The 26,237-nt window shown below is 38.2% G+C and overlaps 1 protein-coding gene across 1 annotated transcript; it reads right to left on the bottom strand.

Moving 5' to 3' along the window:
- Nucleotides 1-9,383: 9,383 nt before the first annotated feature.
- YIPF7 (Yip1 domain family member 7) lies at nucleotides 9,384-24,407 on the bottom strand. Its single transcript, XM_026847073.1, has 6 exons — nucleotides 24,388-24,407; nucleotides 22,114-22,203; nucleotides 20,909-21,075; nucleotides 19,087-19,232; nucleotides 13,647-13,828; nucleotides 9,384-9,592 (listed from the first exon to the last, which is right to left on the bottom strand). The coding sequence occupies exons 2-6, from the start codon at nucleotides 22,200-22,202 to the stop codon at nucleotides 9,430-9,432; spliced, it is 747 nt and encodes a 248-aa protein (XP_026702874.1). The 5' UTR covers nucleotide 22,203; nucleotides 24,388-24,407; the 3' UTR covers nucleotides 9,384-9,429.
- Nucleotides 24,408-26,237: the final 1,830 nt, after the last annotated feature.

Consider the following 26,237-nt stretch of genomic DNA (forward strand, 5'->3'; position numbering starts at 1 on the left):
TATGATGGATTAACCATTGTAAAGAGTTATTGCTGACCATGCACATTGTCTTGTCACGCTGGACTGCAGAATAAAAATATTAGTGGATATCACTACAAAAACATTTCTGGAACTCATTGAACTGATTACTACCTGCAGAAACAGACTGACAGACAAGAGTTACAGATATCTGATAATTTAAAACATTACAGACTGTTTATAAAATAAAGCCCTTCACTGAGTTAGCTTGCAACTACTGAACTGATACCTTTTAAGGTCACTTGGGCAACTGACCAAGCTCCATCTAACAGGGAGCAGTGTGCAGGATCCAGTTCTGCCAGACAGGCTGATGCTGCACAGCTGGGACCCATGGTTGTGGACAGTGATCACGAACCAAAAACTCAGAAGACCTGCAGGCATAATGAATTCCTCACAGAAAACCAGGACCCATCACATGTTGGGGATGCTGAATGCCTGGCTAAGAGTCACTCAGTAGCTCAGAACTGGAGTATGGATTTCAGCAGGATTGATTTTTGGTATAGAGTCCATTTCCTAACATTTAGTTGTGGTAGGACAGGCAGATATCTTCCTGCAATTCATCCTGCCTGCCAGTGAACTGGCCAATGTACACAGGTGTGAGTGCTAGATTTAGATCTGGCATAAACACCTCTAGTGCTCTCAGCTGCCCTATATACAATGCAACCCTCCTGTCAATAAACTGTGTAACCCTTACCCAGTCCTGCTGTAGTTTACATCCCCTGTAGTTTAAAATCAACACCCCCAGTCAAGGAATGACAGTTGCCACATTTGTTCATACCTATCTTGGCCTTGGGACATCTATGTTTTCCACTCTTCAGGTTGATCTCTGGAGGGTTTAGTGAGGATCATCAAAGGCAGAGAGATAGCTCTGTCTCTGAGGTCTTTTTTTCTCTTCTTCACACTAGGGAGATGTGGCACTGGGAAGAAGTGAGGTGTTGCACAGTGACAGGGAAAGGTCAGAGGAGAACATGGCAGGCAGGAAAGCTAGCTGAAGGCTGCCCATCTGGCTTCACCAGGTTAGAAAGGAAACATGTAATTCATGATTGGGGCCATCCCATCTGGTATGCAGTTCATCAGGTTTAAAAGTTGGCGGCCATGCATACAGGGAGGTTGTGTCCCAATGAAAAGATAACTTGCTCGTCTGGGAAGTGACATTTCACTTGACTATTTTTTGAGAGCTGACTTTAGAGTCTATTTTCTGAGTGCCTGGTAACATTTAAGGAGCAAAACTGTCCTCATAGCACGTTTGCGAAATGTGAAGGTATCATTATCCTTGCTGAGGGGTCACAGGGCCAAATCCTAAGAGATGTTTGTGTGGACCAAGTCTCAAGCCAGTGTGTTAACCACAATCCCTTTGTTCTCACAGACAAAACCTTCTTCCCTTAAGAGCTTGAGCTGTTTAAAAAATGTTGGTAAATACATGCATACAAAATGTATGTATAAACTGATGCCTGTAGCTTCACATTATCCAGTTCATTCATATCTGAATGCATGATATCACATGCATTGGGATTTGTAGGCACACAGGATATTATTGTTGCCATGCATAGTATTTGCATTATGACCTTCCTTACATGTGCAGCGTTGTTTTGTTTTGAATGCAAATACAACTGACACAGCTAGAAAACATTGAAGTATCCCAAGTACACAAAGTATGCAAATTGTGCAGTAAAGCACACAAAGCCTAACAAGATCATTAGTACTGTACTGCAGTGATTACAGAGCAAAATGCCTTCTGTGGTGCACCAGTCAGGCTATAGAGAGTGAAAGCCTTGCAATGTTTTGATGCAATGTTGCCATCAATTGTGTACTGCTATAGTAGCCATATTTTACTGGCATAAGCTGTTCTGGGAAAGAAGCAATATTCTCTGCTTGTAACTTGCCTAGGCATCATTCGTGATTGCCATAAGGCACTACATAATAATCATGAGGATGAGGATAATAATTATAAACATAAGAATTATGGTCTGGTCAAACCAAAGCCCCATCTAGCTCAGTATTCATTTTCTGACAGTTGCCAGAAGTATATTTTTAAGCAAAAAATGTGAGAAATTGGGCATAAGTGACTTCTTTCCTGATGTGGTCTTTGAGTTTCCAGCAATCAGCAGTGTGTATGTGAAATCTGAAACCAGGCTCTGTAGGTATCCTCTAGCAGTTTGATTTACATCGTCACCTCTGTTGTGACTTAGTGACTCAAAACCAGATAACCAACAGTCTGTTGTTAGTGTACCTTTAACATCTCTGCCAGTACATGCAGATAGATACATATACACACAAAACAACCATACACTGTCCAGTATATGCCACCTACCATTAAAAGTCACAGATCTTCAGTATAGACATTTGAAAGATCTACTGAGACAAAGATGAAAGTTTCAAAAGAAAGTCATTCTGTCATATCACGATGTCAGAAATTACGTCAATCCTTCTTTGAGGCAGAGGATGGACTAAATGACCTCTCAATGTTCTTTACTACAGTGGCTTTTATGAATCTATGATTATTCAACAGCTGTAATAGTTAGAAAGTTCAGTTTTAACTAGCCTGAAAGAGGAAAATGTCTTTCCTTCTGCTTGATCATGTAAGAAACATGCAATATTTCAGCTGGTGGATCCAGACAAAGGACCTGTAAAGACTGTGGTCATGTGGGGACCATAGCTCTCTGGTAGGCCATAGGCATACTGCAGGAGCTGAACTGCTGTACATACATGTATCTTCTGGCCAAGAGCAGCAGGGAGAGAGACATCAGCAACATAGGTGTGATCTATCTTAGCAAAAATGTCTCTACATTATTCATCAAACACAGGCTGTGTCTCTGGTGGACACTTATGTGGAGACCCTGCACTTCAGGGTATTCTTTGTAACTGACCTTAGCCTTTGTCTGAGGCTCCTCCTTTGCAGCAGGATCCAAACAATAATCAGACTGGTGTGCTGGAAAGAGAGAACACAAGTGTATAGGCAGTGATGGTGGTGAAGCAAACTGCAAAGTGCTCCATTAAACATATCACCTCAGTGTCTGCCCTTAGAAATTCATGTGTCTCCAGGGTGAATTTCTCTTTTGAGAAGTGGTCCTTTTTACAAGGCAGGAAGCATTAGGTATGCTCATATCTCAGTCAAAGGGTTTCCTACGCAGTGCCAACAGTTATTCAGCAGTACTCATTATGCAGGTGAGATATATCGCAGTGCTGCTACTCTGCAACACTCTGCAGATCTATGCACCATGTGCACAATGTCTGAAATATAAGCAAATTTATGCTGCACTCATCCTTTTTGTGGTTATTAGTGTCATTTAGTATCATCTTCCTCCAGCAAATTGACTCACCAAGCAAAATGCACAAGTGCACTTTAAAGTGGATCACATTATCACGCCTACTTCTTCTGAAGAGCCAAGTGCCATTACTACTTTTCACAAGGAATAACTGCCTAAACTGTTTCACATTCTGCAGTGCATCAACAGTGTACTTCCTCCACTCAGTTAGCAATTCGGAAGAGCGATTGAACAATAATGCATGACTATCATATTGTTCTACAGTGGAGAGATAAAATCTAGTGTATCACTTTATGCCTCTTTAAATGTTAGGGAATTCTTTTCTGGAGCCTTTTCATTGAGATATGCAGTTGTATCATCCTGAAGGCCCTGATCATATTTGGGGTGTCAACATCAATACTACAGTGCATTAAAAATACTACTTTTACTCATAAAACATATTACAGGTGTCTCAACACTACTGTTTAGATGACATATAATCCTAACTGCACAGTGAATTTTACAGTCAGCTGTAGATCAAAAGGACTAACAATGGCCAAGTGCTGATAGGATTTTATTTCAGAAGTATGTTCACATTGTTCACTAGCACTCCTTCTTCCTATGTGTCCTTTATTTTCTAGAAGGTAGGTGGAGTATCAAAGAAACACAACAAGGATGCAGACTGTTAAATGGTAAGATTATGACTAAAACTACGAACTTGGAACCAGAAACCAGGAAACGAAAAAAACAGGAATAAGAAGAATTTCTGGCCACGAAGTAGAGCCAGGAGAGGAGCTAAGGGTCAGAACCAAGAGCAACCAACAATCTACTAAGCTGAAGAGAAGAGCCAGAGCCCAGTCAAACTCCATATCATACATTTAGAGCTGCAATAAGAAGCAGCTAGTGCTTGAGACAGACAAGCTGTGGCCACTCAATGACGAGGTTAAAAAAAATGGAAAAAAGCAAAGGAATAATGTTGTAGCCAGGGATTACATTTTGCAACGACACATTGGGATAGCTTCTTGTGCTTGATTGATACAGCTGTCTCTGACCAGAATTATGTGTGGGTCATTAGTTCCCTAAGACAGTGGCTGTGGTAGCCTGGTGGCTCATTGCACTTTGATTGCTCAGGAGTGCTTGTCAAGAGGCTGTCAGGAAAATCACCAAAGTACACACTGGAGCTCAGATCTTGGTACTTTTGATAGGACCTTTGATATGACCTTTGTCATTTTGAAATGAGAGACTTTGAAAATCTATCCCTTGTTCTCTGCAAAGTGGTAACTTCCCATGTGGTCTGTTATGTTTACAGCTATGTGTTTGGTGTTCCTGTGACCTCTTTTCACTCATTACCACTACACTTAATATCATGGCAAAAGAAGGGTAATGATTCTTTTTCTGAAATTGCAACTAAAATGTTACCATAGCAGAGGGTACATGTTGGCCAAGGTCTTTATTATGCAACTGTATGCAGATCTCTGTGAATTGCATCGTTCATCTAGTTCAGTGATGCAGTACCAAGGTCACTGGGCATTTTTAAGCTACTGATGAGACCATAAGTCTAATAAATGTGCATGGTAATCACAACAAACATATTGTCATTGTCACAGATGTTATTCTTTCAAAATCACTTGGCCAACACAACTAAAACACAGCCCTTGTGCATGCTCTGATCTCTCCTAAGAATGCACCATCAGGAACACTGAGGTGAGATTGTTTAAGCAGACAAGTCATGCCCTACAGCTAAAAAATCAGTATTTCTAACAGCACCACTGCAGTTTACTTTGAATAAAAATGCAAGAGGCTAAATGAACATGGAACCAGTGAAGGGCAAATTTCGACAAAGAGCAGATTTTGAAAAGAAACATATCCATTAGTAATGCTAAGAGAGGTAGAGATTAATTTCATATTAAAATGATCTAAGCAGGTTGACATTAGTGATCCAGTTTATTTTCATAGCCATTATGCTGCAGTAACCCACTAGCTGCTGATCCAGTAGCCTTTTGTTGTCTGTCAGAAAATACATTAACCACTAAATGCATCATGTCACTGTGAGCTTTGCCATTATGTGCAGTGATTCTCCATAAGCTTATCAGATGCTGCAACTGCTGATTTCTTTGAAAGGATATATATCATCTTCCAGACTGGGTCACTGGACTGCTAATGTTATGCCCTCAAAAATGGTGATGTACTTCCCAGAACTTGTTGCAACTGCAGTGTCTTGCAACCTATCATATATATGTATATTTTTATTGTTACATATGTGTATGTATATTATATATATGGGGTTTTTTTGGCAACAAGGCATAAACAAACCCAGAAAAGCCTGGCGACTAAATATGCTCCTGATAATAAGGGAGGCAAAAGAATTTTAAAACAAACACAATTCATTGAATTCTTGCTTCTCTTATACCCATTATTGATATAAATAAAGGCTAGTAATTCAATATTACTGCAAAACTCACTTAAGGTTGTTCCGTGGACAGAAAATGCCAACATGTGAAGACAGCTGTTTAGCAAGGAGCTGAAATAAAAGTGGAGGTGAGAGAGGTCTAAGTCAAGACAGAGCTGTCATGTCTCATTCTCAAATGACATAAACAGTGCAGTCATGAAATCAGTTTTGCTGCTTTTGTATATAAGCTTTCTGTGGCTTCCATGCTAAAAAAAGGAAAAATATTACCCTTTGTTAATGGAGCTATTTCACCAGGAATCACGGCATGTGTCCAATTCAATGTGTCAGCAGCTTTCAATCCTCAATTCAGTTTACCAACAGTTAAACTGTTCAAGGCCTGTATTATAACCCTTTAAAGATGACATGTGACAAGACGATTTTTGATAAATAGTAGAACCTTGATACTACAAATGTGGCCTTTGGCTTGCCAAAGATGCAACGTGACGTTTTGTCAGCAGCTGCTGTTCAGATAACCGTTATATCATCACTACATATTCTGACCCATGCTATAGTCTCCTTTCACTCAGGATATTTTCACTTTCATACTCTCCTGTATTTTGTTGCAATAGAACAGCAAAATGTTTAGACTACAGCAGAATGTTGCAAGCTGGTTTCTGAGGGTGACCTTGAGTGCATCTGGCACACAAGAAGTGCAGTGGAAGACCAGCAAGCAATTTGTCTTCTGTACCTCTCATACTGCCTGTGTCCAACACTGGTATCACCATTTGAAATAACAGAAAGGAACTAAATAAGTGCCCATTTTTGTGTGTGAATGTGAATTCATGTGCATGCTATGAAAATCAAGAAGCCAAAGACATATTGGAAACTTTCACCCTCCAAAACCATGTTTCTTCTTTTTTTCCCCCTTTTCCTTTGTAGCTTATGTTTAAGTCTTGTGATTTTTTTAACACTTTGGAGTGGGTAGCATGATTAAAAGTCAGGCTGTGACACATTAGTATTTTATAATCCTCCCTTTGGCAAGTTGAAAGTAATAGCTTGACAGGCTTGTATTTAAACCTTCATGAAATGATGAAAGGGAGTGGAATACAATGTTCCAGACAAGAGAAAAGACTGGAAAGCTAGGTGGTGTTGGGAAGGCCTGTCCAGAGAGGCAGAGAACCGGAGTATATTACCAAATATACATATTTTGAATTGATCTTAGGCAAAACCAACATTTATTTTTGAGGAAGTAACTTATAATAGTGACCATAATATTTTTAGATTCAGGAAACACACAGGAATAACAGGGCCAAAAGCATCATCATGGCCATTGCTGACCTTCATAAAGGAGAGCTATATAAAAATGAGTTATCTTGTTTAAAAGGTCAAAGAAGGATGGCTAAGAGATTTAAATCCTCACAGGCAGCATAGAGACCCCTGAAGAACACCATACTGGGAGCACAGCACCAGTGCATACTGGCTGCGGGAAATCCCTTGGGAACAGGTAAAAGGAAATCAGCATGGCTAAGCAGTAAAGCAAGGGAAGTTATTGAAATTAAGAAGTTAGCATTCAAAATGATGAAAATGCATCTCAAAGAAGAAAGAAAAAAATTATAAATTCTGAGACAATAAACATAAAACTAATATTTGCTTTGTAAACGTTCTGGCAAAATTTTAAGGTGTTCATTTTACCCATAAGTAATTTGACTTGTCTATGACATCAAAAGACAAATTGATGGCTTGATTCACTGGTTCCCCTGCCATTCATATCATGCAGATCAGGATAAAAATGAATATAAAGTGCTGCACAACAGAGCCCTTTTATACTTTTTTTAGGCAGTATGAATGATAATAGGAAGTGTAAGAAAAAAATGGATCTAAATGTTTCTAAACCATCTTTTCTGACTTCAGAAGTGCAACCATATGAATCTTTCCCTATTCAGACATGAGATGCCATTAGTGCATGGTAAATCAAACTGCCTGATTTTATAACCATACCCTGGAGTCACTTGACATGTTTATCTGTGCCTTATTAGTGGCAAATTTACTCCCTGATATGGCAGGGCCAAATGTATTGTGCTCACTAATGCCAATCTTACAAATTCACACACTCTCACTTCTATGCAGCTAGATCCTGCCTAGCTATAGCTGCAATTTGCTCCAGGGTCATGCTCCCAACTTTAGTTCTCTGTGCCTGTGTTCCTAGCATTGCAACAAAGAAATTGATAAACATAGCAAGTATTTTTCCATGAGTTGTGTTTTTTGAAGGAATTGGCTAATTACAAGTTACTTTTTGTTCACTTCTCTCGACCCCTAGTCTCAGCTAGTTCCACTGGAGTTCAGTAACATGAATTCCAGAATGGTTTGTACAAGAATTCTTAAAAAAACAAATATGCCAGAAATGGGAAATATTTTTATCAAAGGCTCCTTCAATTCAGAAACAGAAACATTAGCTTGAGGACAAACTGATCATCTGATTTACCTCTGACCTGAAAAGGATTAGGAACAAAATTCATCTTATGAGTTCTTGAGAAGTTTTGCCATACTAAGCTTCTGCATAAGTGCCTGCAGTAGCAGGACCCTCTCTCACAGAATCATTGGTCATCTGTCTAGAGAAAGAAATATTTTGTAAGCATTTCACCAAAGGGTTCAAAATACCAAATAAATTGGAGGATAATCAAGATCCTAAAAATATCCATCAAGAAGGAAGACACCCTAAAACACTGATGGAATAATCTGCTGCCATCTATTTCCTTCACATTTCACTTTATTTCATCTACTTCTTTTCCCTAGCCCTTTCTAAGCTACATTCATTGTCTTTACCACTGTGTACTGCATTTTTGTCTTGTTATGACTGCACACACATCTCCATTTCCTCTTGATGGCTTGTTACTTCTAATATTATATTTTGAAACTTCGTCTTGTGCATTCTGTGCTTCATTGCTATTATAAAAAATGTTAGGTTCCTGTAAAACTAAAAGCAGCAAATAGATTTTTTGGGGGGCAGATAAAATTGTGGAGATTTGTATTTTGCTTGCTCAAATACAGTTCTGCCTTTCAGGAGACATTTTTAGGAGTTGCCCTTGTTTTGTTTGGTGCTTTTCTGCAGTGACAGCAGGCAGTGGTTTAGTGGCAATTTTAAAATATAACATTACTGTACAAAATGTACAATAATGTTTTGGACAGCTACACCTCTTAGGAAAATCTAGATGACATTTCTAGTTTCCTCCCTCTGTTGTAGCAACTGCTCTGGGACAGTTCTTCAACATCACAAAGCAGGGTAACTCACACTTCTGTTAAAAAACCCCAAACCCCCACACATAAATTCTGGATATGAATTAGTAATCATATAAGATGGCAAGTTGGGTTTTTTGAAACAAATAAATTTGTATTTTCCTTTATTTACTAGGTCTATTAAATATTTACATTATTGCTTTCCAGTTACTCTCTAGTATATGTATTATATATTAAACACTCAGAACAGAATCTTTTTCAAAATTATCATTTATTTCATATTTTTTCACTTTTACTACCTTCTCAATACAAATGTTTTTCTTTAAGCTGGAAGACTTTCAAAACACCATTATTGAAGTAATCTACCTGTTAGCTTGATTTTTTATTTCATTATCAGCCATTAGGCAAAAAAAGGTAAATCCTATAATCTAATTTTGTTAATGGAACTTAATGCAGTGCTAAGTAATCTAAAAATAAGTAAATAACCCTTTGCCCCTCCAAGAACCATAAACAGACTGTAACAAGGCTACCAGAAAATACATCTCAGAAAACTGTTAGAAGTGCAAAAAGCCCATAAAGTAAAGCACATGGGTATGCAATAAGAAGCTGCTGTCCTTCCATTGCCAATGCAGAGGTAAAAATTTTGGAGGCTGACAAACTGCACCATCCAATAATAAACAGAGCTAACAAAGTTCCCAGGGTCCCCCTAGGAGAAAAAAAAAAAAAAAAAAAAAAAAAGTTAGTAAATGTAGCATCATATTTTATCAAATTCAAGTTCATGTCTGGCAGCTTGTTACTGATAAGGTAACAGTCACTGGAAGAACCAAGGAGTGACTGACATAATGAAAGTCAAGCCTGAGAAACAAATTAAAATAGTAACGGAAAACAAAAAGGCAATTTCTTCAGCACGGATAAAAGTAGCAGCTTCATCAGAAGTACTGTTAAAAGGACAATGCATTTCCAAATAAATTTGCTGGGGCTCTAACAGATGCAGCAGCTATTTTAATTTTTAAGTTAGAAAAGATCCTATTGCAGCCAAAAGCATCTTGTAGAAGTTGTTAGGATCTAAAATGACACTGCAGACCTACTCTTCCACCAGGCAGCCTGATGACCCGGAGGGTTTGCATTTTTGTAACACATGGCACAGGTTTTAAGTCTGCCTCAGACTCTAAGGAGAGGCAATAAGTCTCTTAAAGAATTGCACCTCAGCTGACTGGGCAGAAAGATGGTAACTGCCTCCCAGCAGAAAGCTCAACTGGTCTTTTAAAAAAAGGTGCACACTGAGTAGAAAGTAAGGGATGGGAAAAGAGCCTCTGAGGAAAAATATTTTGTTCATCATGGCATCCTTCTCTGCACACTGAAAGGATGGTGGCTTTCCACACTGCCCCTTGGTGACAGCTGGGCCCTTCTGAAGTTACATTCTGCCACCTCTCAAGTGCAGGGTAGCATGGAGAACTGATGATTATGGGGCTATGGTCCAAAGCCCACTGAAATATTCCTGCAGATTACAGAGAGCTCACTATTAAACCCTGTAGGAACAAAATCTTGCCAATAAGTAATGTTTCACATATGCTTTATTTGCACTCCGTATTTGCAGCCTGCTTCTGTAAAATGCATGAGATCAGGCGCGTAAAACGCTGCTGAATTACATAATGAGATTTGGCTGCGTTACACACTTTTGCTGTGTCAGGCTCAAGGACTTTGAGAATGAATGAATCTCTGCCGCTTGCTAAAGGACTTTCTGGTGTCCCACTCTTCCAAAGTATCAGCAAGACAGAACCAGAAGTGAGAAACAGACAACATATATTTACTTAGGCCAATTTATCAGAAATAATCTCCACTAATAGTATTATTGCAATTAAACCGTGATGAGTAAAGCTCTCCTTATTTAATTGACTTTGTTTACTTAATGCAATCCTGTAACATAGAACAGTTCATTTCTTAGCAATCCAGTCTCCAGACCAATAAGGTACTTGGTGTCAGCTCTTGGGACTTTGGGGGAGGAAAGAGAGAATTGATTTTAAGGTGACTCAGCACCTCATTGCAACTTCAACCCGTTAAAAATAAAACATTAAAGACTGTGTGATTTAAAATCTTCAGTTTATGTGTCCTTTAATCCTACAGAGTGGCGTTCAAGGAAATTACACTGGGCTCTCTGAACCAAGTTCCTGGACTCTGCTCCAAGTGGAGATGCTAAGATGCTCACCTAAATAGCCAGAAATTCAGAGCTGGTATGGATGGCTCTTTGAGCAGGTACCCATGCTGGCAGAGGGATGGGCTGCAGCAGGAACATATTGTGTGATGACAATTTTCAGCTAGTATAATGACTCTTTAGGGGGCTATCACAAGGTAGTAAAATTTAGAGCTGCAGCTGCTGTCTTGCACTGAAGTACAATGGCCTCTCATGGTTTGTTCCAGGACTGGCAGTGAACAGGATGGAAAGGTAACATAAAATCATATTGGAGCCAAGAGATACCTCTTAAAAATTCAATCCTTGGTCTAACTGCATGTTACTGCCAAAAGGAATAGTTTGGCTTTTCAGAGAGTTTGTGTCTGGCAATGTCCATGAGGGCCAAATCCTCAAGCGTGGGAGAAGGGCAGAAGACAGATGTCATGCTCACAGTGACCAAGAGGACTGGGGGTGTACTGGCATAAGACTGAGCTGGGGGGACAGACATGAGTGGACCCTGTCCACTTCTCTCTCTCACAACCTGCAGATGTGGTCACCAAATGGGTCCTTTGCATCTGCAGGTCTAACTTCTTTCTCCACTCAGATTAATTTCCTTCACCGTTTAGTTAAAGAAATGGCTTGACCACTCTTTTCAGGGATTTGATAGTAAAGAATTGTTGTTGTTTTTTTCCAGGAAAAAAGTCTGCTGATGTTTCTCCCAGAAAGATGGCCTAATCAACTTGGGCTCAGACATGATATCAGCATAGACGGGCACAAACAAATCTGGTTCCATGTAAGTTTGCATAAGATAACTGGTTTTCTCTTTGGTACAATTCAGTACCCAAAATATTAAAATGAAATAGCTAATCCTGAAAATTGAAAATGGTTGTATGTATCTTTGCAATAGATGTACGCAATATCTTACTTATATTTTCTGTGAAAACAAGCATCGAAGTTAGTCCTTTACAATTTGAAATAGACAGAAGTAACATTTTTACAAATATTTGAATGTATCATGAATGTATTGTTGTTTGCTATTTTAAATAAATTTCTAAATTAAAAATAATGAAATGCGTTTGGGATTTAAAAGTTACCATTTAACTTTAATAGCATGTTCGTAATAGTTAACCTTGGTACTTGCTGTGTTCAAGCAGTTTCATATGGCGGATGAGAAGGGACTGCAGAATCCTGTACACAGGCACTTAATGTTATCAATTCATTTCATAAATAAAAGGTTAATTTTGTAATGGCTATCGCAGTATAGTATTTATAGATTTTCAAAAGATATGCTTTCTGTAATTTAACAACATTTTACAAATGTGTGGCGTATGCTTGGGGATTCCTTGTACAGACAACAGTACCCTGCATAAATTAACAGCTGGGTTAGAGTTCGTTCCATCTGTCCTATGATTATGTATCTGCACCTTTTATTAGGGTATATTATTAAACAGGTTAATCAAAAAAATATGGGAAGTGTAGGAGAACACAGAAAAAACGACTTCTTCCGTGTCATTACTGTTCATCTCATCAAGGACAGCTCAGAAACACATTAATACGTGGATTATGGTCAGGTTAACCCATCATACCTCTGCAAAAACATGCAACAAGGATTGTGCCAAAATCTTCATCACACTATAAAATTTTCTTAAAAAATTATATTTACGTATATAAAATTGATGTTTTTCCAAAGGAAACAAACAGGGGCACAGTCCTTATTCATCAGCTGCCAGGTCCCGTATGTTACACATTGGAGAGTTAAAAATGTGAGTGAACAACAAAGGCTAAGGAGGGAAACCATTATTAATAACTTGTTAATGACAGATAAAAGTACTGCTCAAGGCCTTCAGGCAAGACCTGGAGCTTCCTTGTACTTTGCTGTATGTGAACAGAGAGGTAAACACAGTCTGTATCTCTAAAGACTTACCGAATGAGGAGGAAGGAGAGGCTTGCATACAAATTTCCTATTCATAGGCATATTACTGAACACCCACACACACACGCATAGATACATATGCCACCACACATTTGTTTTTTCAAAGTTTTCACTTATTTTCAGGTTTGCAATTATACCACAACTACACTCCAGGGTATACAACTCTACTACATCTTAAACACTTGTCTAATGCTCCAAATCATTAAGGGTTGCTTGATTATCTCATTCTGTCACACAGAAGTCGATCTACATAAGGATGGAAGCCTGATATTATGAAAAAAAAAAGGTACAGAAGAAACAACTATATAAAACCAAAGTCTGGCAGTTGCTCTTAAAATTGATCCCCGAGTTTGGCCACTGATGGCTCCACAAAACAGAAATTGCATCTGAGGCTGCTGCAAAAATCAAAGACACTGTCAATTCAAGTGGGAAACAGTGGAATTAAGGACTCATCTTAAAATGAATCTATATCACTACTCTCAAACACAGTCCAGTTTTGTCCATTTCCACCTACACACACAAACAAAATGGTGTTTTTCTTTAGAGTTTTGGAAGCCAAAATTCACTACCTAGCCATTTACAAAATGTTTTGCATAACACCAGCATTCTGACTTACTGTTCTCCATATGTTTCCTGCTGCCAGAGACTGGTACTTACTGTAGCGAGAAGATGACTGCAGAAGAGGACAGGATCACCATGGGCAGCAGGCAATAGCCCAAGACACTTGCAACACAGCCATGCGAGACTCCTGGGATGCTCATCAAGTTCAGTAGGGCATGTATAGCAAGGCACCCAATGGCACTCATGCCATACACATAGCCAAAATGAACTTTTCCTGCCTGGAACAAATATGAGTAAGCATGAAGCATCAGAAGTGAGCAAGTGATCGCAAAGTAGTGGGAGAAGACAGAAGGCAAGCATTAGGTTTGTTACTTTTTCTTGTTGACACTCTCTGCTTCGCCTACATCAGTTCAATTGTAAACCACAGATGATACTTTTGGATGATTTTTGCATAAAAAATTCCAAGGTACAATTGTGAGAACGTGCTTGTCACTAACTTAAAGTTATGAGGCTGATTCTCAGTTCTACTGTCATTGGGCTCTGAACAGGTCAGGAATTGGTTGGGGAGACTTGGGAAGGTCTAATTGGTAGAAAACTGAGAAGAATTTATGGAAAGCACATTTTAGTGCCAGGAAATATCTGTCCAATAGGCGTATATGGGGCTGTGGAAAAATGTCCTAACTAAAATGATGACCTGACTTATTTGATATGCTTCCCATTTTATTACAAACCCCAGCTTTAAGCAGATCTGCAAAAAACTAGTAAAACCTTGCTGAAAGTATGATAGTTTTCAGGGTGAATGTGTCAATTCTTCCCTTGACTACCATGGGAAAGACACATCTCTCTGGTTAGATCAATATAACAGTCATTTCAACATAAACCTGAGTAGTAACTGTCAGCTTGTGTTCTTTTTTTTTTTTTTTCCCAATGAATGAAAAAATCCCCAGGTGTTTTTTCTTCCAGGTTTTATCCTTTGTGTGAATTTAGTGCCTGTGAAAGGTACCAGCCTGTCAGCCTGGAGCCTGATGCTTTCTAATTTATACACAAAGCTAGTACAACAGGCAACAGTGGCCCCAGCACCACCGATTTCCTCATCTCCTGCCATCATTTTGAAAGATCACCTCCAGGCATGAGGGCATTGTTCACTCCCAAAAATGAACAGTCACAAAAGACTGTTAAACATTTTTTCTCTCTCTTTAAGCTTCTAACAAATGAAATACTGAATATCGACTATGCACATTTTCACATCTGTACATCAGAAATAAACATTTGTACATCAGAAATAAACAGTGATTGGGATGAAGATGGTTTTGTTTACTTTGTCTTGGAACGTTGTATCCTAATGAGAACATGCATTTGTGAAGAAGAAAGATCAAACCTGAGACTCAACCCTGAAGCCATGGAATAAACTCCTCAAATGAAGGGCCACAACGTATCACCTTCCTAACACACAGCAATATGTATATACATAGTTAAAACAGTTGTGTTTGTGCATACACACGCACACCCATATATGCACACATCATATATAGCATATGCTAAACTAATAAACTAATAAAACTAATAGAGAGTCTCAGTTTCCTAATAATTTTGTAGCTTATGGTTGGATTCTCTTATGATGGATAAGGTGAAAATACTATTGAAGCTATTTTCATGGTTTACAATACTTACAAGTATCTCCTTCATGATAGTTAAGGAGGACTGAGAAGACCTCTCACTTTACTTATCCATACAATTTAATAAAATCTGTGGGAAACGAACTTTGAGGACCCTCCTCTGCCCCCTCTTCCTGTATCCATTTGTGTGGAAACTGATCACGGGATACCAGCAGTATCTGAGCTGAACAGAGACAAAGCAATGCAGTTGAGAGAGCCTAATCTAGTGATGGCACAGCTTGAACGTCCTAATGTTGCAGGCTGGTGACAGCTCATCAGATCTAGTAGGGGAGCAGTGCACGCTTATGTGAAAGGCAGCCTCAGTTAATATGACCTGCCTCTACATCAGCTGCATGTTTTGCTGATCGAGGATCACTCAGACACCAGAGTGAAAAGAGTAGGCTTGTTTTACTGTTAATAATTAAAGGATATAACCAAGTAATACAGAAGATAAGCAATAACGAAAATACAGAGTGGTATACTTAATTATTACTACATACAGTTAATCATAGAAAATAAGAACAAGCAAGGTAACGCACCTAATCATTACTACACAATGGGGAGAACAGTGATTAAGAAAGATGCATCACCACTTGGATATGTTACCATCATCCAGATCCCCAGTGGCTGGGGGGCCCCAGTTGCAGCGAGGATTTGGAGTATTTTTCCCTGCAAGTAAGAAACCCTACGCAATGCATCCACCCGTAGGTGAGGCATCCAAAGACGTGGCAAGAGAGTCCAGCCTTACATACCAAAAATCAGCAAGTTAGAATCACTTGCACCTTTGTTTTGAGTGGAAACATCTGGTTTCATCCTCCTCTTGGATTCTACCCAAAGCTTGTCCAGGGCTCGGTGGGGGAGAACCAAGGGAGTTTCTAACAAGGCCAGACACTGAGTTCTGAGCCTTGAACAAGGCTAAACAAGGAAAGTTGGATACACATTCTCACAGCACTTCACCCTCACTACTGATTATATTCTGTCTAAGCTTCATCTTTCACTAGTGAAAGTACATATTTTGCTAATGATCAGATACTAATAATTAATGCTAATTGTAATACAGATTTTACTAATTAATAGATACTAATAATAGATAATGTTTAGTTGTGAGGTTCATCTAGAGGTCAACTTTGTTTCAGGGCCTATTATTCAGGCCCTAGCCCTACACACCATTATCCTGTTTTCAGCTTGACCTGACTCACTGCTGAGCTCTCCTCTGGTTTCAGTTGTCAAGGTAGGTCAGGTACAGCCAGGTTGTCCGTATCCTCACAATGTCCCAAGTGTTGGCCTTTCCCTTGCCCCATGTTCTGCCATAAGGGAATGATCTATTCCTGAAATAACAGCATAAGAAATCTTCCTATTTATGTACAAAGTCCTTTGCTAGAATTTGCATACTACTGGTATAAAATAATGAGGAAAAATTGTTTCTCCAAGTAAAACCAATGATAGCTAGAGATGGTGTGGAAGAGCAACACCAGCTCAGATTATTGTCAATTACAATTTCAGTCATTAAAGTTTTGTAGTAAGTTTAACATCTGCAACAATTTGGTCAGTTTTACTATCGACAACCTAAGAAAAGCTCTGTCTCAAACAGATGCAACAACCACTACAGACTGTTTCAGAGTATTTAATTATTTGACACAGCAATATTTAGCATCTTAGTTTAAGATTAAGAAATTACTGAGACAGAGATGATGGGAGCACTAACACTAGCACTAGCAGTTAACTCAAGTCTCCACTTGGTGAAATGTTTGATTTGCAGTGCAGGGGAATGAGAGAGGGAAAAAAAAAAAAAAAAAAAAAAAAAAAAACTAGTCTTTCTTAACACATGTAAATATATTGAGTCATACACGCAGGAATACTCCCAATTCACAGTGATGAAAGTAAAACCAGAATCAAGCTTGATTAGTCTGGCAGGCTTTGATGAATGGAAAGAGCTAGATTTGTCCTGTGGAAGGAACAAGGTTAGAAGAATCAAACTCTGTGGGTTTGTTTGCATCTGCCTAGAGTGGGTACTACTATCCTTATTTTAAGTGGATGGGGAAGTCTGATTTTGTACGAATGACTATGTAATATGCAAAGCAGCTGAGATTTGGGCTTCTGCTACCTTTCACACTGCTGTTTCACTATCTTCAATGGAGTTGCCCTGTTTTACACCAGTATGAAGAAGATCAAGTCCTGCTGCCAGGCTAACAAACCTTTCCTCTCTTTCTCTGTCCTCTGAAAGAACTGCTACCATTTGATGAATATATTTGCATATTTTTCCATAGTTAAAAAGCTGAAACTAAATAAAATTTATAAATTATTTTTGGAAACAAGCTCTCAACCAAATTGTGTTCCTGGTGCTATTAGAAGAGAATTATTCAAGTACAGAAAGATATCATAGCTTACACAGCTGAAGAGTCACTTCAGTATTGAAATGCATCTGAGATAAAACATGCAGCCTGAATTTATAAGATGGCCCATGGAAATCCCATAGTCTTATTGCTGTGAAGTTGTGGCACAAAAACATTAGATTGTATTAGACGAGTTCTGCTGGCCTAAAACTGGAGCATTGAAACTAGTTGTTTTTCTAATGGTATGTAAAAAGTTTAATATCCCAGAATAAATATAATAATTAAAGTACTTTATTTCAATAATAGTAGTTTAATATTCCTTATAACTGTTGGCTATTCAGGGAGCAAAATCAATAACAACTCTTTTTGTCCTGTTCTTTCTTTTAGCTTTGCTTCTATTTTTTCTTGATTATATATTCAGAATTTTCTCCTTCTATTCCCCTCTTATCTTTATTTATCTAGGTGGAAAATAGCCTGTCTTCTCTAGCTTCCCACCTTCTTTTCCTTTTATTCCCTTTCCTCCTGCGTCTTCCACCTTTTTAAAAGATTTTTATTTTTATAGGGACATAAATAATAATAATAATACTTGTCATTTATATTGCAGCTTGCACATTCAAGGTACTGCACTGACATTACAAATTGAGTAAGAATTTGCAAGAGTCTTCTGATTCAGCACTATTTATCACAGAGGAAATGGAGAACTAGAGCCCCATTTCTCTCACCTCTTGCAGAACAGTAAAGCCCTTCCCAGAATGGTTCCACCTTATCCCTGTCTGATGAATCGCTGCCGACAATCATCGCTGTACTTCAGCAGCAGTGGTGAGCCCCTGTTGTCAGTGATAAATAGATGAATTTGGGAGTACTGTACAATCCCTGTTCAGCTTTCCTCCTGTAGAAAAGCTATATTAATAAAGAGGAAAGAGGTTGAGCACAGGCTACCATATTTTGCTTAGCAGATGATGTAGGAAAAGAATATAACCTAGGAAAGGACTAGCAAAATTTATAGGAAGGTATTGCAAATTTCAGGTGGGAAGGAAAAGTCTGTTTCCATTTTCTTTTTCACATTATTTTAGTTACATAATTTTTTAGATATCTCTGCATTATCCAAAATAACATTGAGGGAAGATAATTTCAAAACAGTAGTAAATGGTAGAAAAAACAGGCTGATCTGCTATGCCTTTTTATTCCCTCTTTTAAAACCTCCTTGTTAGGTCCTTAGCTAGCGCACACTGCTATGCTTCGGGTGTTCAGAGCCTCCCCAGGATATATTTATACTGTACAGATCTGTCCTTTGTTCATATAAAATCCCACTCCAAAAAATGGTGTGATCTTTTCTTTCCACTGCAAGGAATACATCACTTCACCTGTATTATATCTACATTACATTTAAACTTTATGCAGGTACTTTCAATGCAATAATCTCAGAACAAATGGCAGCAAATGACTCATTTTATGCCAGTACTACATCTTCTGCAACTTCACATGAATTATCACCTAGGCATTAACTTGTTAACAAAGAAATCTTTTAAGATTTCTGCCACAACCTACCAGCAGCAATGTTGCTCCAAGGGCCAAACAGAAAACCATAGGTCCGGTGAGGTCTGTCTCATTCATAATGCTGCCATCTGCAGGCTTCATTGGATTTAGAACTGTTAATGTTTTTTGCCATATATGCTCAAAATTGATCCCAAGTTCTGCAACGAGAAATTCCAGGATTGTTAATTACTCACAAGAACAAAATTAGATACCATAAAACCCCAAACAAGCAAACAAATTAGTTGTTTAGTGAAGATAATATTGTAGGATGATGTATTCCGTAGAAGCAACATGCTGTCCCTGCTATATACCCAGTAGATCTGAGAGTTAGCTCTGACGCTAAATTGGAATATTAATTTATTAAATCCCATTTTAGGCAGTGAACCAAAAAATGTCATCAGCATTTTTAAGTTAATATTTGTTTATTCTATATTTAAAACACGTATATCAAATGCCACACTAAGTTAGATGTTGAATAATATGCTAATTAACAGTAACTGCAGAATTCAAGATACTGTAGAACACTGAGGACAGAGACATATGCTTTAATTCTGGCAAATCTGACAAGAGATGTGTCTTAAGCCTGAACTTCCAGAGGCACTTAAAAATGACATTCCTCCCTTCAAGGCAAGTTAATAATACTTTCTACAGTGCTTTATAAGCTTTTCTTTTAGCATTTAAAAAGTAATTACAGAGGACCCCTAGAAACAGAACAAAGTCCTTTCCTGTTAAAGTTGATGGGAATTCTGCCATTAACTTTACTGGCATAAAGATTTCTCTTATAACTCCTGCAGAAAACCTTCAGCTTGCAAGCGTGAACATCTTCCTCAAGATGCTCCAGCAAGGGAAAAGTTAGGTTTAGAACTGGGTGCCAGAATTACTGAGACTGGCAATGTGTTAAATCTGCTTGGAAAGCTAAGTCTTTACCTTATTCCACCAATCTATCACCTCAAGCTGAGCCAAAATGTTATATAAATAAAGTTTTTCTGTATTAAAATGTGTGTGTCTTCGGTCAGATTTATGTGGTACACAGATAGGAGCATATCTGAAGCCCTGCAGATCAAAAGCAGTTGCATTTCAACATCCTTTTCACGGGGTGAGCTGCATGTGGAGTTAAATGCTTGGAGGTCTGAGAGGTAGAGATCTAGCAGTTATCTATATCAAACAGAGTGATCTTGCTGGTTTTAAAGCAGTAGTAGTATCTTTTAAGTAGTAAAAACTCCACTTGCCTTCCAGTATGCAAAAGCAGGCTAAATTTGCTCTTTTTACATTATGCTGAAATAATCACAAAGTCTCCATTTTTTTTTAATGTAGTACAAGTATTTTGTAGACTACGAAATCAGCCACTAGCATTAGGATGGTTCAATCATCATAAAGAATGATATTGTTTGTGTAGTTAAATGATCAACTAATTGAAGCTGAAAGCAGCTTTCTCAATTTCTTTCCCACTGAAACAAGCTATTTAGCATCTTCAAACTATTAAATTTATTACTAGATATGCAAAAAATGATTATTATCAGTATTTATTAATTATAGATGTTCCAATATGTATGCAGGATGGAGAAAAATATTTGGAGATGTGAATGCAATACTTACTGTCATGCTGTCATCTAGTGGTGGTAAAGTATATACTGTATGTGCTATAAGGGTGAATGAGTCCTTGGCAAATTCAAATAAGAAAATGTAGGTTTGGGGGCCAGGGGCTGTTGGCTCAAGCTTACACAGCCAGGCTTGGCAGCTCTGCTGCTGTTTCTCTAGTGACTACCACTAGCTGGCAAAGAAAAGTGTAGGCACCTCCAGGAACCACACACATCGTCCATGGTTTTATTTTCACCTTCTAGCAAAGGAGGTTCCTCGTCAAATCCATCAGCATAACTAAGATGAGAAAGAGTGTCAGGGCTGTACATTGGCTGCAAAATCTGGCCCGTGTAACTCTGAGGGAAGGGAAGCTTTTCTGATAGGGCAAAAGCACCAGTTGGAGGATTCTCTTCTGTCTGGATCCTAGTACAAGAAGAAAATCACAGCAAAATAAGTAACTGCAACGAGTGACTTCACATTAGCTTAGAGCTGCTCACCATGTACCACAGTTTAAATTTTTTGCCTATTTTCAATTTGGGGAACCTGGAAATTTTCTGGGCACAGTATCCACTGTGCGTAGTGAATACCAAGCTGCCGACCATGGCTTTGCTTCCCTTCACTGTAACCCCCTCTGAAACCAGGAAGGGCTCCTGCCAGCATGTTGCAAACCACTGCACCCACTTTTGTGCTCATCCAGCTCAGGCAATGGCACAGCACAGGCCTCCAGGATGGGAGTGAGGAGAAAGACAATTTAGGAGCTGTGAGGGAACCCACAAATTTAAGCACTGTGAGGGTACTCACAAGTTTAGGCATTCCTGACTCTTCTACTAAGCAGCCTGGTGACACTCCTGAGATATGTCCATACTGCTAATGGAAGAGCTATATATTTAGATTATTTTTTTTTCTTGAATCTAAGAAGGAGCTTAAAGAATTTCTAGCAATATGTACCCTAAAATCCACATTAATAACATGAAGTTCAGTTACTTCAATTAGGTAAAAAACCTGTAACATCTGTACATATAAAAGTAGCACAAAACCCAATCCTTTATAAAGAAAGATTCAATTATAAGTCATTCTGCCTTGGGAAAGTCTAGATGAAGCTCGCTCTTACTTCTGCAAGCCCCAAAGCCAACCAGATCCATCAGTTGCTGAACAGGGAAGCTGTAGCAACACCCAACCTCCTGCTGCAGCTGTGTCAAAAACTCCTGATGGGGAAACCACTCAGAACTTTGACCTCAGTGTCCTTCTTCCATGGGCAGAAGTCACCAATAGGTTTAAAAAATATAAGCAAAAGATGAAATAAGATTCTTCCTGTCTTTCTACTGTTATGGCTTGTAATTCCACTGTATTGATTATATAGCCCTTTTCTGGCAACTGCACTCTGGTTTTTGTCATTAGTTTCTTTTGAGCTTTGAGAGATATCTCTGCTCTCTCCTTTTTTTTTTTTTTAAGCATACTTACTTTCTGCTTCCACTGAGGTTTTCTTCCTGGTCATCTATGGTATAATTGGACTGGTAAAAGTCAAAGTGAAACTGCTCGAAATCTGACATTCTGGTTGGAAAAATAATTGCAAATATCAATAAAATAGCCTTTGCAACAAGCCAATATCTGTGTTTTGAATTGTTCTAAACTTAAATGAAAATAGAAAAGCCTAAAGCCACAAACTCAAGAGAATCTTTCTGTAGAAACTCATGATAATTTGGAAGTGACAAAAAAGGACTCTATATTATTCTTTCGTTGTAACATGAGAAATTAATCTTGTTACTGTTAATTTTTTTATATTAATTTACAAGTGGTATACAAGACTTTCTCTCTTGTTATTGTTACCAAAAATAACACAAGTAATTTTGAAAGAAGATATATATAATGTAAACTATTGTTTCAAATAATTCATTTTCCTACTTTAAAACAAAAACTTACGGCTATGTCTGAATGCTTAGAAATTAATGTTTTCAATAAATATTCTGGGTTTCAAAAAAAATACTTTTTCCATCTATTTATGTTTCGCAATGCTATATCTGACTATCAAAACAATAGAAAAATACAAATATATTCACTGAATTTGTTATTTCTGTTTAAGGATACTGTAGTTGGTATATTAGGAGTATCAGAGAAACATTCTCACTGGTTAGCTACATGCCTTTGAAAAGCATACGGAATGATTGAATAGTAAAGAAAACACATTAAAACACATCTTTCATCCTTGCTGACCCATAGTTCAGCTCTGTAGCTATAGACTGCTTAGACTAAGAAGGGAACAACTTGTCTGTTTTCCCTTCTACATTGTGACTAACTGTTTTTATAACTATGCGAATTTTGCAGACTGGGGCCATTTCATGTATCCTGTGTATAGGCAGGACTGGTTGTCTGGATCATATATAAGCAATATATAGAAATGAAGCACATCATTGGTCCTGTAACACATCATGTTCTTTTTGGCATTACAGACTGCTTCAAATTGCAAAGATATTTATAGATTTAGTCTAGGTGCTTGTGTTATTAGCATGGCTGACTATAAATCCATAAAACAGCTTCAAAACTGGCAGGTCCACCTCCCATGCCATGAGTAAAAGTATCCACAAGATTAAGGACTAATCCTGTTTCTCCTCGGTGTCACCTTTATGCTGAGTCACAGGGGGAAAAGATGTTATACCTCCTCGGAGCAGTGCATTGGTTCGGGGAGTCCCCCAACAACCAAGGAGTTGAGGCTGCAGGGTCCCTCTGGGGTTTGCCTGGTCCACCCCCCTGCCCAAAGCAGGATCACTGACACCAGGCTGCTTAGGCCCGTGTCCAATTGGACTTTGAAAAGTCTGGCTTTGCCATCTTTACCCTCTCCCATAGGCAGTTATATTCATTGATTAGATCCCCCTGATCCCTCTCTCCTCACAACTAAAGTTCCTCAGCAGTTTAGGCAAAGGTCAGAGCAGAATTTGCCGGTAAATGCATAGATGTATGCATGCGTTCCACCACCCAGCTAGTCAAACTCTTAAAACACACAGAGAAGTTGTATACTCTGATAACCATAACCATATCCAATTTACTTAGATTTTCATGTAACAAATTCATCTCTCTTAGCATTTCCAGTTTTCTTCACTTTTGCCCTCTTTTCCAACTTTCCAAAGGCTATTGGCAAAAAAATGCTTTTCCTCTCATGGTTACTCTCATAGGTATTTCTATATTTATCAAGCACATGCTGCTTATGTAAAAGATCTTTGCAATTATCTTTGTAAGGTAAAAGTTATAAATACTAGTATTTCATCAAGGAACTTGAAATGCTGCATATGAAAGTTTTGAATTTGTATCCCAAAATCAGACTAATATGTGGGCACCCAATTCCTTCATTTACCTAGAGTATTCAAAGTAGAAGTTATTCTTATATTAATTTTTAACTGCTGACCAATGGTGCAGGATTTCCAAATTTAGAATAGAAATAATTTTTACATTGTAAATACAAATTAATAGAAATTAATTGTTGTAAGCTATTTACTGTGGTTTTATTTGGAATTGCACACCAGTTATTCATTTGTTCAGTAAAGATTTTACATGGAATACGTTTTAAAATACTTTAGTTGGTACCTCTACCCCAATAGTTTAACTCCATTAAGTCTTTAATCTTCTTTGCTGTCACTATAAAGAATGAAGTAATTACTTAACCAGGTATGCTACAATCTGTATTACAGAGTTCTGAAAAGTTAAATTTATTTTTCAAAAGAATTTGGAGGTAAGGTTACTCACTTTTTAAGGTATTTGATGAAAACTCCAGTCAGTTGAATTTACGTGTTGGAAAACACCTAAAATATCCCCTTGCTTCAACAGCGATGAGCTTAGTGCTATTTATAAGATTCTAAATCTGATCTTTGAACAGATGCATATGCAGGAAAAAAACCCCACAACCTGTCAATATCATGGCCAGCATTTAACAAGAACAACAATAAGAAGAAACAGATAGGAATCTTCAAGTAAAGCAGAACAAAATGAACAAATACTGTTCCATATATTTCAACCCATTAATCTAGGTTGTAGTCTAGAGCTTCCTTCTTAAGCAGCTATTTATGAAGATCTTAGTGGGGCCCTCATGAGCTGAACTGTTAGATATTAAAAAGTTTTACAATGTGTTAAATATCTGTTAAACTAGTAGTGTAAATACATTGACTTGGGTGTCTGTTTCCAGCAGGTGCTCCCACAGCGTGCGCTACGGGACACACGCAGCCTTAGAGCCCTTCCTTGTGTCTGGTAGTAGGAGCTTCAGCTCGTGTGGCTCCTGGGGAGCAGGTGATGCTCCCGGAGGCTGTGGCAGTGGAGTGAGGGATGGAAAGGCACCATGGGGCCCAGCCTGTCCACTGGTCCAAGGCCAGGGCCTCGTTCCCCAGCACATCCCCTGCCCCACTGCTTCTCCAGGAGCTCTTGCCCATTTGCAAAGCAGGCTCTTGCAGTGCAGCACCCACCATGCCAGGATCAGGACAAGTCACTACTTAAAAGACAGGGAACCCTGCTCTGCTTTTGAAGGCCTTTATTGAATGTGTAGGCATCAGATTCATGGTTAATTTTTTTCACGCAGTGTTCAGTGTGATAGCCCCTTCATTACCTGAGCCATTATGAATAAAACATTAGAAACCTCTGTTCTATAGTCCTGGCTACTAGAAAACTTGTAGCACGGTATGGATTTTGAAACTGCATTTAAACTTCAAAGACAATTTTTCTATTTACACATGCTTTAGTATCAGACACTTAACCAGTGATAACAGATGCTGCCTTTTTCACTTATTTATTGGATAGCTTCCCAATGAGTGCCCAGGCTGGTTAATTTAAGGAATGGGACATTAAATGGGATGTATTATCAGGCCATTAATCTATGCCTCAGGTGCATAGTAAATTCTGTGAGGTTGAAGGCCAAATGACTTCCATTTCATTAGAATAATCATGCCTGGTTAGTACATGACCTACAATGCTATGAAAGAATTATAATATAGGTGCATATTTAAATAAGAAAAAATGAAGTATATAAAGTTTTCCCTCAGTATATATGTCCAAAAAAAAAGATGCCAGAAGTGAAGGATGATAACTAGAAAAAGCTAACATGAGCGTAATCAAACTATGGTATTTATTAGAGCTATTGCTAAGTCTCCCTTATGAACTTAAACTTCTCTCCTGGCATTTCCAGAGTAAGGGTTCATGCTGCTACACCCTTCAAGATGAATTCTCAGTTTCAATTCTTAGCAAACTGCTAATCTCTATGATTCTAATCGTCTCAGTTTAGATAATATGGTTTGATCTTGTTTATACCAAATCAGTGGGGACGATGATACAGGATTAATTTCTATCCTTCAGGAAGATAATTAAAAACTGTAGGGTTAGAAAAAACCTAATTTGCTATGGTTATGCCTGTTTATTTTAATTACAAAAAGACTTGGTTATTTTTGCTACTTTCTGTTCGAAAGAGTTATTTTTATATATATATATATATATATATATATACACACTGCATACAAATATGTACACATATATACATATATGCATACTGGCTGCCAGATAAGAACTGGGAATAATTATCAGACAAGTCACTTCAGAGAAATAATTTAAATAGA

The sequence above is a fragment of the Athene cunicularia genome (genome assembly GCF_003259725.1).
Source record: "Athene cunicularia isolate RWA chromosome 4 unlocalized genomic scaffold, athCun1 chr4_part1, whole genome shotgun sequence".
In the NCBI taxonomy this organism is placed as follows: Eukaryota; Metazoa; Chordata; class Aves; order Strigiformes; family Strigidae; genus Athene; species Athene cunicularia.

Excerpts from the sequence above, each read along its gene's own strand:
- YIPF7 (XM_026847073.1), bottom strand. The coding sequence starts at position 22,202 with ATGTCAGATTTCGAGCAGTTTCACTTTGACTTTTACCAGTCCAATTAT. Across the intron at positions 21,076-22,113 it reads AACCTCAGTGGAAGCAGAAA|GATCCAGACAGAAGAGAATC; the intron begins GTAAGTATGCTT and ends TTCTTGTACTAG. Across the intron at positions 9,593-13,646 it reads GCAGTCATCTTCTCGCTACA|GGGGACCCTGGGAACTTTGT; the intron begins GTAAGTACCAGT and ends TTTTTCTCCTAG.